Source organism: Podarcis melisellensis, assembly GCF_964234715.1.
Source record: "Podarcis melisellensis genome assembly, chromosome: 10".
Lineage (NCBI taxonomy): Eukaryota > Metazoa > Chordata > Lepidosauria > Squamata > Lacertidae > Podarcis > Podarcis melisellensis.
This window is the reverse complement of record NC_138542.1, coordinates 17,669,588-17,684,795: the sequence shown is the minus strand read 5'-3', so window position 1 is coordinate 17,684,795 and position 15,208 is coordinate 17,669,588. Positions and strand designations below refer to the sequence as shown.

Sequence of the window (15,208 nt, the reverse complement as noted above, 5' to 3'; positions counted from 1 at the left end):
TTTCTGTAAACATGCACTTCATCCAGGCAAAAACTGCACACAGAAGCAGTTACAGTAAAACAAACAAAACATTATCAGCGAAATCTTGACGGAAGGAATTCAGTGCCAAAATCCTTATTCCTTGAAGGGGAGCCAGGACTGTACAGATTCAGCCTTCCAGAATACCATCATCGGAAAGCAATTTAGAGTGAATACACACTTTATTTTAAACGTATTGGACCGGATTCAACTACCCCATTCCGCTAGCGGAAGCCAGCTTCAAAGATTCCTACTAGCGTAATGGGGTTTCCCTCCTCTTCTCCCCTCAGGCTTCTCCCAAATTAACTTTGGAGGTTTGGGAGATTCCCCCAAAATAGAGTGCAGGGGAGGAAAGGGAAGACCATTCCATTGGGTGGTTTTTATACTTAAGTTGACACATAAAATAAGTTTGCTGCTTGTTCTCTTGGGAGATGACATGCATATGGAAGTCCTCATGTTGCGGACTTTTCAGGGTATATACGGTATATAGGGACTTTTCATGAACTTTTAATGAAACATGTTCATCATGCATTGAAAAGTGGTGCATTAAAGAACAAGCAAACATATTGCAATCACTAAATTAGGGCTATAAGGCCTTACCAAAAAAGAGAGAGAATATCCCAATTTTGCCCTGTCTCAGAGGGTGAGGAAATCATATATTCTAATTAATTCCATTAATTAATTTTTAGATCTTGATCACATAAGCCGAGCTTGTCAAAACTATATTCCTTAAATTAATGGGAAGTGGGTATCGTCATTCCCTTAAGTGAATTTGAAAAATCTCAGCATTCAGCATTGCCACAAGGATGCAGAGGGAAATCCAATTAAACGGAACTGCAAAGTATAGTTTTGTGCATAGTTTTTAATGCAGATGTCTTACGCTCAAGTAAACAGTTTGGAGGGGAGGGCTGAACCCCTTGCTGAAGTAGCAGAACATTATATTTATTAACACCAGCAAGAGTAAGAAGTAAATAGCCCTTTTTTGCAATAAGATCCTGAAAAATATGTTGCACTTTTAACAGGTTCTGCAATAACTGGTGAAATTGCTTAATTCTTTCCCCCTGGAATTCTTTTTAATGTTCCTGCAATATTAATGCACTGGAGAGTTTTGTTTGGCAATGATTCACATGTATCTAAGCCTTTGTTGCTCAATTTGGGTATTTCATATTAATTACAGTTTGCAAGTTAAAATGCACTCATCGATGGAGTTCAGCTCCAGGCCTAACCTGGAGCAGACCCTGCATACAGCCAGTGTGGTGTAGTGGTTAAGAGCGGTGGACTCGTAATCTGGTGAACCGGGTTCGCTTCCCCGCTCCTCCACATGCAGCTGCTGGGTGACCTTGGGCCAGTCACACTTCTCTGAAGTCTCTCAGCCCCACTCACCTCACAGAGTGTTTGTTGTGGGGGAGGAAGGGAAAGGAGAATATTAGCCGCTTTGAGACTCCTTTGGGTAGTGATAAAGGGGGATATCAAATCCAACTCTTCTTCTCTTCTTTTATGTTTTATGGAAAGCAAGGCTATTCAGCAGCAGAAGCAGAACCAGGAGAATTCATAGAACCATAGAACTGTAGAATTGGAAGGGACCCCAAGAGTCATCTAATCCAATGCCTGCAATGCCAGAATCTTAGCTAAAGCATCCATAACAGATGGCCATCCAACCTCTGCTTAAAAACCTCCAAAGAAGGAGAGTCCACCACCTCCTGAGGGAGACCATTCCTCTGTCGAACAGCTCTTACTGTCAGAAAGTTTTTTCTGATGTTTAGTCAGCATCTGCTTTCATGTAAATTGAAGCCATTGGTTTGAGTCCTACACTCCAGAGGAGGAGAAAACAAGCTTGTTCCCTCCTCCATGTGGCAGTCCTTGACATACTTAAAGATGGATATCACATCTCCTCTCAGTCTCCTCTTTTCCAGGCTAAGCATACCCAGCTCATTCAACCATTTCCAGACCCTTTATCATGTTGGGAATTACTGACACAGGCTGCATCCACACCAAACATACACCACAAGAATCCTGAGAACTGTAGTTTACCTGTCCCAGAGCCACAATTGTCATGATCCTCAACAAACCACAGTAATATATGGCGCTTACTATAATTTTATCAGTTTTTTATTTAATAAAATGCATATATGTATTGACTAGGAGGGAAATACACACCTCAAAACTATTTACAAAAATAATTCAGCAATGAAAATAAACAGAAGCAAAGATAAGCCCCTAACCAGATTATGGAACGTGTCAGCATTCTATATATCCGAATGGGCTCACCTAAACTGAAATGTTTTTAGCAGGTACCAGGAAGAGTACAGTAAATGTGTTGGCCTGCTGTCAAAAGGCTGTGAGTTCCAAAATGTGCTGCTGCCACTCAAAAGCTGCCTCAGACGTTCAGGTTCCAAAGAACATTCGCAAACCGGAACACTCACTTCCAGGTTTGTGGTATTCGGGAGCCAAAACTTTCGACTCACAAGGCATTCGGGATCCAAGGTACGACTGTATATGTGGCATATCTAACCGTACCAGTTCCACAGTTTGAAGCTGTTGGGTGGGGATATATGGAATAAGGGGAATGTCAGGGACGCGGGTGGTGCTGTGGGTTAAACCACAGAGCCTAGGACTTGCCAATCAGAAGGTCAGCGGTTCGAATCCCCGCAACAGGGTGAGCTCCCGTTGTTCGGTCCCAGCTCCTGCCAACCTAGCAGTTCGAAAGCACGTCAAAGTGCAAGTAGATAAATAGGTACCGCTCTGGCGGGAAGGTAAACGGCATTTCCGTGCACTGCTCTGGTTCGCCAGAAGCGGCTTAGTCATGCTGGCCACATGACCCGGAAGCTGTACGCCGGCTCCCTCGGCCAGTAAAGCGAGATGAGCACTGCAATCCCAGAGTCGACCACGACTGGACCTAATGGTCAGGGGTCCCTTTACCTTTACTATGGCATGTGCATAGCCTTAAACTGGGATCTCGGAGCTTTAAATGTTAGGCAGCAGCCAATGCACTATATGTTCTATCAGTGAAGGAATTTCTGATGGTGCAACAGAATGTGTTCCCTCTCCTTACCTCTGTTTGCCCTGGGCCCTACCCATATCTGATCCAGAGGATTAGGGAAGACTTTGGAACAGATTTAGGGAGTGTCAAGGGGACACACTGGCAGAGGAGAAGGAGGGAAAGTTGTGTTGTGTAGCCCAAAGTCTCTGCACTGAAAGAACAAGTGTGTTGAATATTGAATTTAAAAATAAAATTACCTGCTTTAAAGAATGAAAAATTGGACAGTCCTAGCTACATAAACAGATTCTGCTGGCACAACAGCATTCATTGATTTGCTTTCCCAAAAGACAATCCTATATGAGTCAAGGCCAGACTGAGATTCTGGCCGACACGGTGACTTGGGGGGTGGAGATGGCTTTTCAAGTTCCCACTGCTACTGACAGACCTCTCTGATCCAGATCTCATACACATTCAGCAGGGAAAGAACGAAAGTTATAATGACACTGCGTTAAAATGCTTTTTCTTTGTGACAGTGTAAGTAATTGTTTAACTTCGAATTCAAGCACAACAAATTCATTTACAATTTTCCCAACACAAACGCCTCAGAAAAGAAAGATTACAAAGATCCCTGTTATCACCAGGGATTTGTCTATTTAAAGAAAAAGGCAATATTAGTCTTTAAAAACATTTGAGCCAATCGCCCACCTGTCAAACTAAAAAGAATATTTCTTGCTAAGTGCAAAATTATATCGTCTTTTCAGGTACATATCATAGTGGCAAGTAGTATGACATTTACAAATTTTGGAACGTGTATGGACTTTTCCCTCAGCCATATATTAATTTCAAACATTTCAGATGTCAACCAGCAGTACAGATGTTTAATGTCTTCTTGCATACTTTAAGTTTCCCAGGCACACATACTCTCAAGACATATTCTCCAAAATTCAAGATGATGCATCTCTCTCTCTCTCTCTCTCTCTCTCTCTCTCTCTCTCTCTCTCTCTCTCACACACACACACACACACACACACTACTAGCTACAATTTGGTTGCATTACCAAATTACTGTCTGTACATTTCCAAGGGTGTACAAAGTCTTATACAGGGCACAGAAGTGACACAACAATGTCCAGAGAGCCAGCCACTGTGTTGTTATAAATGGCTTCCTGGGATTGCTGCACTACACAACACATGCAGAAGGACCAACTCTCTCACATCACAATAGAAACATACAATACTGCCTTATAGGAAGTCAATGACTAATCCATCTACATTGTTCAGTATGGTCTGCACTGACCGGTATCAGCTCTCCAGTGTTTCAGATAGTACAGTCTTCTGCATCCGTAATAGATGCTCTTAACACTGAGCTATAGCACTTCTCTTCTGATCTACAGACCTTTCGTTTCTGCAGGGCCTCCTGCCCTTTTCTTGCTACACTTCCTTTTCTACTCACACTGCCAACCCAAACCAACATCCACATTCAAGACTCCCATCCATACATAGTACAGTGGTACCTTGGTTCTCAAACACCTTGGTACTCAAATGCTTTGGTTCTCAAATGCTGAAAACCCAAAAGTAAGTGTTCCGGTTTTTGAACGTTTTTCAGAAGCCAAATGTCCAATGCGGTTGTTGGCTATTGTTTTTGGGGTACCTGACCAATCAGAAGCTGTGCCTTGGTTTTCGAACGTTTTGGAAGTCAAATGGACTTTCAGAACGGATTAAGTTTGGCACTTTTTTCTACTATTTATTTTGTGTTTTTGAGGCTTTTTTGTTTAATTTGTTTTTGTGACTGTGTGGAACCCAGTTCAGCTATTGATTGATTGATCGATTGATCGATTGAGTGACTGTGGAAATGGATAAAAGCCCCCCATCCAAACAGTGACTATAATCAGTGCAGGTAAGAAAAAAAAATATTTTTTATCATCTACAATACATTCTTATTTATTTTATAGTACAGTACATTGATTATTGCTTCCATTTTATGGATCAAGGGTCTCGTTAGATAGTAAAATTGATGTTAAATTGCTGTTTTAGGGGTTCTTTTTAAAAGTCTGGAACAGATTAATCCATTTTGCATTACTTTCTATGGGAAAGCGAACCTTGGTTTTGGAATGCTTTGGTTTTGGAACAGACTTCCGGAACGGATTAAGTTTGAGAACCAAGGTACCGCTGTAACCCTGAAACAAACTGTTTCCCCATCTGGCACAAAACCCTTCCCACTGTATCTCTCGCTTCTCATTTCTGAGAACTCACACCAACTTCTTTCATCTCACATGGAAAGCTTTAGAACCGTGTAGAAGATATTGCCCTCAGCATGAGGATCAGCATTCCCATGGTGAGCTTTTCTTGCCTCCTAGCTGTAGCAATTAGTAAACTCATTATGCATGTCATGTTCCTGTCAGCTAAGTATTTCCCTGCCCACCAACCACAGCAGTGGCTAGTTTGCTAGCCGAGCAGAGAAAGCTCTTGCCCTACAGTTTCAACCAGCATGGCGCATTCTTCTAAGTCCATATGCTCCAACATTCCTCAGGTGAAAAAAGGGCCATTTCTCACTGACCCTCTTCCACCTCCACATTTTCATTCTCCCTGCACTCCCAACACAGAGCATTTCCTATCAGAAGAAAGGCAGATGCCACTATCATGACACCAATGGAAGACAACACACATGCCCTCCACCATCCTGAGAAAATCCCTTAATCTCAATTTTATTTTATTTCATTCTTTGGTAGATTCAACAAACACACATGCACACACAAAACAAAAAACAACAACACACCAAAAAATATTTTTTTAGAAAGGGGCAAGATTAGATATGGATGTACAAAGCAATTAAAAATAAATAAATAAAGACTACAGTGGTACCTCAGGTTAAGTACTTAATTTGTTCCAGAGGTCTGTTCTTAACCTGAAACTGTTCTTTACCTGAAGCACCACTTTAGCTAATGGGGCTTCCTGCTGCCGCCGCGCTGCCGGAACACGATTTCTAAGCCTAAGCCTAACCCTAACCCTAACCCTAACCCTAACCCGAGGTACTATTTCTGGGTTAGCAGAGTCTGTAACCTGAAGCGTATGTAATCTGAAGCATATGTAACCTGAGGTACCACTGTACTTGAGCTCCAATCGAATCCCCCCTTCTTCCCACAGGGAAGAAGGCAGCCGTGCCTTCTTGCCTCCCCTCAGAGCCAGCATGTGGAGCTGGGCCTCAGTGGTGGCAGCCTCTCCTCCTTCTCCTCACTCGCTCACAAGCAACCACTACAAGCTGCCCAAGGGAGCAGGCCAGTAGCAGCAGCCATGGAGAGGCAACGGGATGCTCCCTCGCCACCGCCACTGCTTGGTACAAGCTCCAGCTCATCCTCCTTCCTGAGCTCAGCGGCGACGGCATTGGCAGGGGAAATAGGGACATTCCAGGATCAAATCAGAAGCTGGGATGGCTTTGTAATTCCAGGACTGTCCTTGGAAAATCAGGCCTCTTGCAGGGTATGTAATCAGGGGTGGGAGAGCCCTTTTTGGCCTGAGGGTTTTTAATTTTTGATTGAAGTTTTTAATTTTTGATGTCTTGCAGTGGATGCTCGGGTTGAGAACATGATCTGTGTGGGAGGCACGTTCACAACCCTCAGCTTTCGCAACCCGCGACCCGCACACGCGCAGGTCATGATTCGGCACTTCTGTGCATGAGCACACAGAGAAACCCAGAAGTAACCCGTTCCAGTACTTCTGGGTTCAGCACAGCGCACAACCCAAAATCACACAAGCCAAAGCGTCTGTAACTCAAGGTATGACTGTAGTGTGTTTTAATTTTTTGGAAGCTACCCAGAGTGGCTGGGGTAACCCAGTCAGATGGGTGGCATATAACAAATTGTTGTTGACATTATTCTTATCACCATCATAATCCTCTTCTGGATAAACATCCCAGCGGAGATGGTGTGCACATGCCTGTGTTGGGCATAGCAAAAGTGAGAAAGCAAGTGTGGTTGACAACAAAAGTGGGCAGAGTAACCAATCTGAATTTCAGCTCTGTGTGATGTAAGTCTCTGTCCTTCTCTGTCCTTTTCTTTCTTTCTTTTCTTTTCACATTAAAAACCTTTATTATTATTGTTGTTTTTTTAAAAAAAATATTCAAAATTATAACAAGACATATTATCCAAAAACATATCATCCTTGTCCCCCCCCCCATTTTTCCTCCCTCCCCCTCCCACACAAAACCCACCCACCCCCACCCCCCGACTTCCCTCAGTTCCAGTCTTTGGTTTCTCTAAGAATGCTATTTTCTGCATGTTACAAAGTTGTATAGATCCTCAAACTATTTAGCTGATTATTATCAATAAAACGTTTGTGAATGTTTATTCAAAATCTGCCAAGGAGTCCAGTTCGCTGTGTTGCGTCTTCAGATACTTTTTAAAGGGTTCCCATTCATCTTTAAAGTCACAGTTATCCTTGTCCCGTAGCTTATATGTCAGTTTTGCCAGTTCTGCATAGTCCATCAATTTTTCTTGCCATGATTCTTTAGTTGGGATTTCTTCAGTCTTCCATCCTTGTGCTACCAGGTCTCTGTCCTTCTCTGCCAGGTAAGCAGGAGGCACGATGAGAGTTCAAGGGCACTTTCCAGGCAGGCAAAAACAGTCAAGGGGTGTTTGAAGCAGAAATGGTGAGAGGTGTGGCCTAGGTGAGGTGTTGTGGCTGGGGAGAGGACGTGGCTTGGGGACAGTCCCAAGAGTCTGTTGGAGAGAATTTCATTCTGCAGGCTTGAATTTCTGAATGTCAGATGGGGCGCAATGCCTGAAGGACAACGTGTTGAGTGTGAGATCTGGACTGGCTTGTCGTAGCTGCAGAATAACCCCTTTCCCAATTAACTCTAAACTTTCCCAACCGCAGAACAATTACACACACACACCCCACTCAACCCCTTCCCACTGACAGATGATCCGGCTTCTCCGTATTTTGAGCAGAGAGTAAGAGAGAGTTCAGAAGGTGCTAAATGTTTCCCCTTAATAATAAGCCAGAGCGTTCTGCCTTGTCGTTTTTTATTCTCTCCCTTAACCGCCTGTCAAAGGAGGCAGCTACTTCCCATCAAGACTCATGTTGATGCTTCACTGGCCACAAGCAGGGATAAAACCTATCCTCCAGCATTCCACACATCCCATTAAGGGGACGGATTGGATTTTGTAATAAGAATGTTGCAATAACCGAACCAAGCAAAAAAAGCCAGCACCCTAGAGAGACTTTGTTTAATCATTCTCCGCTGCCAGACTTTGAGAAATGAAAGGCCAGCCGCTGCTCTTTTCCCTGCTTGCGGCTCAGGCTCCCTGGCTGTCACTTCTCTGGGACACATGATGCTCAAACGAGGCACAAAAATATATATGAGAAAGATTAGGGAGAAGGAAGCCTCAATTTACCAACAAACATTTTGATAAACCGAGGAAAGGGAGGAAATACTGGAAAGGGAGCAGCGCTGGCAATCCGAGTGAGAGCTTGGTAAAAATGCCATTCGTCTTCAGGGATGTCTTGATCAAGGCAACTGTTCCTTGTTCCCATCATGTCAGTGGAAGAGAGATGGTCCTGATGGTGTAGCTCGCAGGATGCTGCATGCTGGATCTTCCTCCTTTGGCAAGAGCCATTGTGTGTGTTCCTGTGTGTGTATGTGTGTAATTTTTTCCCCATAACGTAAGTTACTTTTGTTACTCAATAAAAAATATTTTTAAAAAGTTGCTTTTGCTACTCAACCATTACATTCCAATTCAACAAAACTACTGTACTGACTTCCCATCTCACCCAAAATTGATGTTTATAACTCAAATTACATACAATTGTGTTTCATGGTTCCGTCTTATCTAATTTCATCCTCTCTAACAAGTCTCTTGATATACTCTGCTGTTTTCTTACACTTCAAACCCCGCTGTGGTTTTTGCTTATGGGAAATAACTTTTTATATGGGCTACAAAGGGTTTCCAGTCTTCTTTAAAAGGTTCTGAATTTGTATCTTTTGTCAGCGCCATCCATTTCGCCATCTCTGCATAATTGCAAGATTTTCACCAACCGTTCTTCCTTTGCGGATGTTCTCACCTCCTTCCATTTCTGAGCATAGAGAATCCTTGCCATTGTAGTCACATATATAAATACTGTTGAGGTTTTCTTTGGGATTTCGCTGTCTAGCAACCCTAGGAAGAACTATTCTGGCCTCTTGGGAAAAGTCACTTACCTACCCTGCTGTCCATTTTTATCCCCCACCCACTGTCCTGGCCCTCCAAGAATCACCAGAAAGCTCAGTCTAGTTCAGGGGTGAGGAGCCTTTCTCACACAGAGGGCCACATTCCCATCTGAACAACCTTCTGAGGGCCACATGCCAGAGATGGGCAGGGCCAGAAGCAAAAGTGGGTGGGGCAACCAATTTATTAAAAAAAATCTTTGTACAGTAGTGTGCAGTTTCTACACACACTCCTCCCAACCATCTATCCAGAGAAGCAGGAACCATTATCACAGTTCAAGGAGACATACCAGACAGGCAAAAATGCGTAGTATGAGAAGCAATGTGCTCTGCATGGGGCTACCTTTGAAGGTGACTTGGAAACTACAACTAATCCAGATTGTGGCAGCTAGACTAGGAGCGGCCACCGGGACAACAGAACACCAATCCCAAAGGATCTATACTGGCTCCTAGTATGTTTCCAAGCACAATTCAAAGCGTTGGTGCTGACCTTTAAAGCCCTAAATGGCCTTGGTCCAGTATACCTGAAGGAGTGTCTCCACACCCATTGTTCAGCCCGGACACTGAGGTCCAGCGCCGAGGGCCTTCTGTCAGTTCCCTCCCTGTGAGAAGTGAGGTTACAGGGAACCAGGCAGAGGGCCTTCTTAGTAGTGGCGCCCTCCCTGTGGAACGGCCTCCCATCAGATGTCAAGCAGATAAACAACTATTTGTCTTTTAGAGGAGACCTGATGTCAGCTCTGTTCAGGGAAGTTTTCAGTGGTTGATGTTGTATTGTGTTTTTAATATTTTGTTGGGAGGTGTGCAGAGTGACTGGGGCAACCCAATCAGAAAGGGTGGTGGTGGTGGTAGTGATGATGATGGTGGTGGTGGTGATTAGGATCAAGTGAAGAACGTGTCCTGAGGAGAGGAAATGTGGCCTGGGGAGAGGCCTAACACTCCACACCCCTGTTTTATTACATCTTCACATTTGGGCATTTTTAGAATCAGTACTTTCTCACTTCCATTTGCCACCACTGTCCCAGGAAATATTAATATTCAGCTCAGATGTGTACTACATGTGATCTTTGCAGATGCCTAATATAAACCTGTGACATGTTATTGTGGTACTGCGTTGACCTTTTCATTATGCTGCATTTCAACCAACAGTCCGTTCCTTTTTCTCTTCCGCATAGTTAAGGAAGTGACAAGGAGAAAGGACAGTCAAATGCATTTGCAAAATGTTTAAAGGCTCAGATTATCATAACCTAAAGTAATATGGAATTTATTCATCTTTTACTAAGAGCTGGGTTTTTTTTTGTTTAAGTCACCAGACCAGTCCTTCAAACAGTTCCCATTCTGTTCATCAGCAAGCTATTAAATACCTGGAAGATCCAAAAATCTTTCCAAAAATTGCATAGTGTTAAAGAAGGGGTGAGCAACCTGTTTTAGCCAGAGCTCTGCCTTCCTTAGTGGGCAACTATCTGGAGGCTGTTTGCCAGTGTTGGGAAGAGGGGAAGGAGCAAAAGAGGTGACTTTTGCCCTTGTACTGTAAGCTGTATTCCAGCCTTGCAAAAGTCAGGTGTTTGTTTCTACATGCAGATAAATGCCTTTCCATCTTATCCTCCACCCAGGAATCATCAAAGGACACATTGCAACCAGGCAAAAGCATACACGGATGTTATTGGCCCAGAGATGGAAAGAAGATAAAGTCCCGACCAGAGAAGAATGGCAGATCAAGTTGATGGATTATGCCAAAATGACCAAAATGACCAGAAGAATCAGAAATCAGGAAGACCAAAATTTTAATAAGGAATGGGGGAAATTTATAACTTATCTTAAAGACCATTGTAAACAGTCAAAATCTTTAGTAGGTTTGGAATATCACTTGTAGTTTAATGGTGAATTTTGGACACAATGGAGAGGTAAAAGTTTTGGATTATCATAAAAGATGCAGGAGAAAATGACTGACCATAGGACCCACAAAGGGGAGGAAGGGAAGTCCAGGAGATTCTTTGGAATCTTGTTTTTATGTTGTAAGTTGGATAATGTGACTGTAAAATTTTGATTTGAAAAACCAAATAGATAAATTTTAAATAAATATATAAGCAAGTGAGAAAGGCGAAGGTAGAGTAAAGCCAGGGATGGGTGTAGCCTGATAGAGAAGGTGCTGCCTGGACAAAAACGAGAGAGTCCAGAGAGAGCCAAAGTTTCCAACCCTTGCTTTTAAAAAGCACACTTTTCCAATAAGTATCCCAAGGAGTGTCTGCATTACTTGATAATAGGCTAAGAATTGTGATGAGAGAACTGTGTTCTTAAATCTGTGTATGAAGAAGAATACAAGTGACTGGGCAATCGAGATCTCTGAGAGCCAACTTTTTCAGCTGCCGAATCACATTTCGGCTGACTTCGACTCCTGTTTTCTTTGGTCGTGGCAACTTCAGTGATTCAGAGGCACCAACTACCCAACACTGCAGGGTGGTGGCAATGTCTGAGCTGTGTGGGTGCAACCATGGGATCAGTGGATAGGCTCCACCAGTGCACTCGCATGGCCCCAAGTTTGTTGCCCACACATACACACCAGAAACGGCACTAGAGGGCAGCTCTGCACTCCTACAAAACAACCAGCTGCTCCACCTTTGTTGGACCACCTTTGTTGGTTCAAATGCCCACCCATCCATAAAGGTCACTAAGTAACCTTGGCCTCTGGGCTCTCTCAAACGGGTCCACCTCACAAGGGATCTCCAACACCGTCACATTGAAGTAATTGGGGAAAGGGCAGCTTGCCCAAGACTTCCCCCACCCAATCAGGGGTGGCCCATCCCATATTGGTATCTGAGGCAAAACAGGAAGATGCCACCCTTCTCCACACACACACACACTGCCTAAGCCTTGCTTACTTGGGTTGAACAATAGCAGCTTTCAGCAAGATTTTGCAAAACCGTGCCAGAAGGAGTAATGGAAGCACTGCCCCACAGGATTCCACCACCCGAAGCAGGATGCTTCACTCCACCTCATAGGCCCTAGGTACTGTGGGTGGAAAAGTAGCAAGTATGTTGAGTGATTCTCTGTAGTGAGAGTTTCACTGAGAACAGGTTGCAAGAGCGACACTGAGCAAATTAAACTTCATGGCTGCATATTTCAGGATGCCGCAACCACCACACCCACCATTCACTGTTCTCTTTCATCATTTAATGGAGGCTTAAAAAATCCATTGTTCTTCAAGAAGACCCAATTTCCCAGACAAAAAGGAACAACTCTAATGAGCACAAGATAAAGATCAAAGAAATGGTGGAAGGGGGAGGGCACCTCATGCTAATGACTTAAGAACTAGGGTATGTTAGGAGTTAGTCACGTAAGGGGGCTTCATAAAATGCAATGGAACAGGTATACCAATTGTAGAACTTAAACACCTAAAATTATTGATTATCACACAATGCATATTTTTCTTCCTCTCCTCGATGTGTTGTATTGCCCAAAGAGTGTTTGAGATACCATTTGCCAATGTAAAAGCACTGAAAGGCAGGCTTACTGTGTGTGCAGAATGTGAGGCCTGCAAGTTCACAATTGACCTGTGGAATCCAGAAGACAACATAGTGTAGTCACCATGTCATGAGGGAGCCATATATCCTTGAGAACACTACATTCTTACACCCACCCTCTAGTATAAAAGTACTTAATGATCCTGTCTTATTGCACACTGAAGCAATAGGAGGTATATATATACACAGTCTACGTCACGGCTGGGGAACCTGTGATCCTTCAGGTTTTGTTGGACTACAGGCAGTGGCGTAGCGTGGGTTGTCAGCACCCGGGGCAAGGCAAGTAATTTGCGCCCCCTAACCCGTGGATTTGTGCCCCCTAACCCCCAGATGTTGCACCCGGTGCGGCCGGGGCCCCCTGCACCCCCCCCACGCTACGCCACTGGCTACAGGTCCCATCATCCTTGACCACTGCCTGGGTTGATGAGAATTGGAGTTCAAGAGAGAAATCGGAGACGCCACAGCATCCTCATCTCTTGTTAACCATCAAAGATTTAACTACCACTGCTACCTTCCAAACCAGGCCTAGGAATTAGCTTGCCTTTTGTGACTGCCACTTTTAATTGACATGGGTTCCTGGTCAAAACATTTCCTTCCTAACTGGGCGCAAAAATGTCACACTGAGAGACAAATGAGAAACAAAACCAGCCACCACATGCACAATTTCCCTCAAAAGGTATCTGCAGGGGCTAATTATTCCATGCAGGTCTAAGCCAGCAGAACCAAGCTCAACAGTTTACCAACTTGCCAGTTCTAAACACAGTTGTTGCTTTTTAAAAAACAAAACAAAACAAAACAAAAAACTGATGTCCACTTACCAGTTTCCCTCGAGATCTGTGTGAATGCTTCGACACCACTCTCTCCATAGTTCCCCTCTGAAGCCAGTGTCGAAACATAGTTCCATCCAAGTGCTGTCACAATATCAACCATGGCTTGGGCTTGATAAGAGTCGGGTGGGACCACCCGGGAGAAAAAGTCATACCTGGTGTTATCACTTAACTCTGGTGCTGTAGATGCATAGCTGATTTGAGGTATCTGCAGGGGGAGGAACAGAACAAAGGTAGATTTTACATCTCTGAAGCGTAAATTACAAGCCAAGTGTGATCTCCAATGCAAGTCATCCACAAAGGAAGTGCCTTGATTTCAACAGGTCTACTCAGGGTATCCCCTTCATGGATCACTGCCTTGTCGTGGCAAAGGGGATTGAATAACTCCAAGAAACTATTAGCTATGCCATCCAGGGCCACCCAAGACGGACGGGTCATTAGCCGAGAGTTTGGACTAAATGTGATCCACCTGGAGAAGGAACTGGCAACCCACTCCTGTATTTTGCCATGAAAACTCCATGGACATAAAATAGGAGAAGTTTTGAGAAGAAAGTGAGAGTTTCCAATGCATGCTCTGGTTCATGGGGTCACGGAGAGTTGAACACGACTAAGACGACTAAACAACAAACAACTCAGGGTATAAGGTAAAGGTAAAAGACCTCTGGGTGGTTAGGTCCAGTCAGACTTCATTATGGGGTGTGGCACCCAGCTCCTGCCAACCTAGCAGTTCAAAAGCATACCAACGTAAGTAGATAAATAGGTACCACTGCAGCAGGAAGGTAAATGGTGTTTCTGTGCACTTTGGCACTCATCACAGTGTCCTGTTGTGCCAGAAGCAGTTTAGTCATGCTGGCCACATGACCCAGAAAGCTATCTGTGGACTCCGGGTCTAACTAACATTGAACATCTGCTTTAACTAAAGTTAGCAATCAAAACTAAGCTGGAAATTATCAGTAAACCTTTTGAGGCACAAATACCAATAATAAACCTGTGATTTTATGGATACACATCAACAGACATGCAAACGTTTATACCCGATACGAAGTATCTTTTTATAATATACAAGAATAAAATAAATATTTTAAAAATCTAATCTAAAAAGTAACGGGAGCAAAGAGAAGGGAGACGGAAAAAAGAAACAGAAGAAAGAAAAAGAAAATTTGAAAGAGGGGGAGGATAAAAAGACTTCTGATTCCCTGTCTGTCAGCTAAATATAGTAACTTGTTCAAAGTATTCACTCAAATTGACAACCAACTATTTTCTAAAAACCAATATTATTTCAATCTTCAAATCCAGATATTACAAGTTAATTTTCTTTTTCATAGAAAGTGTTTCAGATATTCAATAACTGAGGTTTATTCATTTCAGTGGGGCCTACTCTGAGTAGGACTTAGTTAGGAAGGCTGCTTTATACCAAGTAAGATCTGTTGGCCCATTTAGCTCAGTTTTGTCCGCACTGACTGCTTTGCCAGGATTTCAGACTCGGTTCACTCTCAGTCCTACCTGGAGATGCAAGAGAACTGAACCTGGGGTGTTGTGCATGAAAAACAGATGAATACAACCCAAAGTACACATGTTTCTAAAGACAAAAAAAAGTGTTCCAAAGCTTGATTATTCCAAAGAGGAACCAGATTATTAATTTGCATGCAGGGTCCTCAAAAACA

At 43.5% G+C, this 15,208-nt stretch overlaps 1 protein-coding gene across 4 annotated transcripts in view; it reads right to left on the bottom strand.

Annotated features, from left to right (window-relative positions):
• Positions 1-15,208, bottom strand: part of GRM8 (glutamate metabotropic receptor 8) — a 540,291-nt gene that overhangs the window by 385,803 nt on the left and 139,280 nt on the right. For all 4 annotated transcript variants that reach the window (XM_081928839.1, XM_081928841.1, XM_081928842.1 and 1 more), the window contains exon 3: positions 13,536-13,752. In XM_081928839.1, the coding sequence (XP_081784965.1) occupies positions 13,536-13,752 (217 nt within the window). The remainder of the gene's footprint in view (positions 1-13,535; positions 13,753-15,208) is intronic.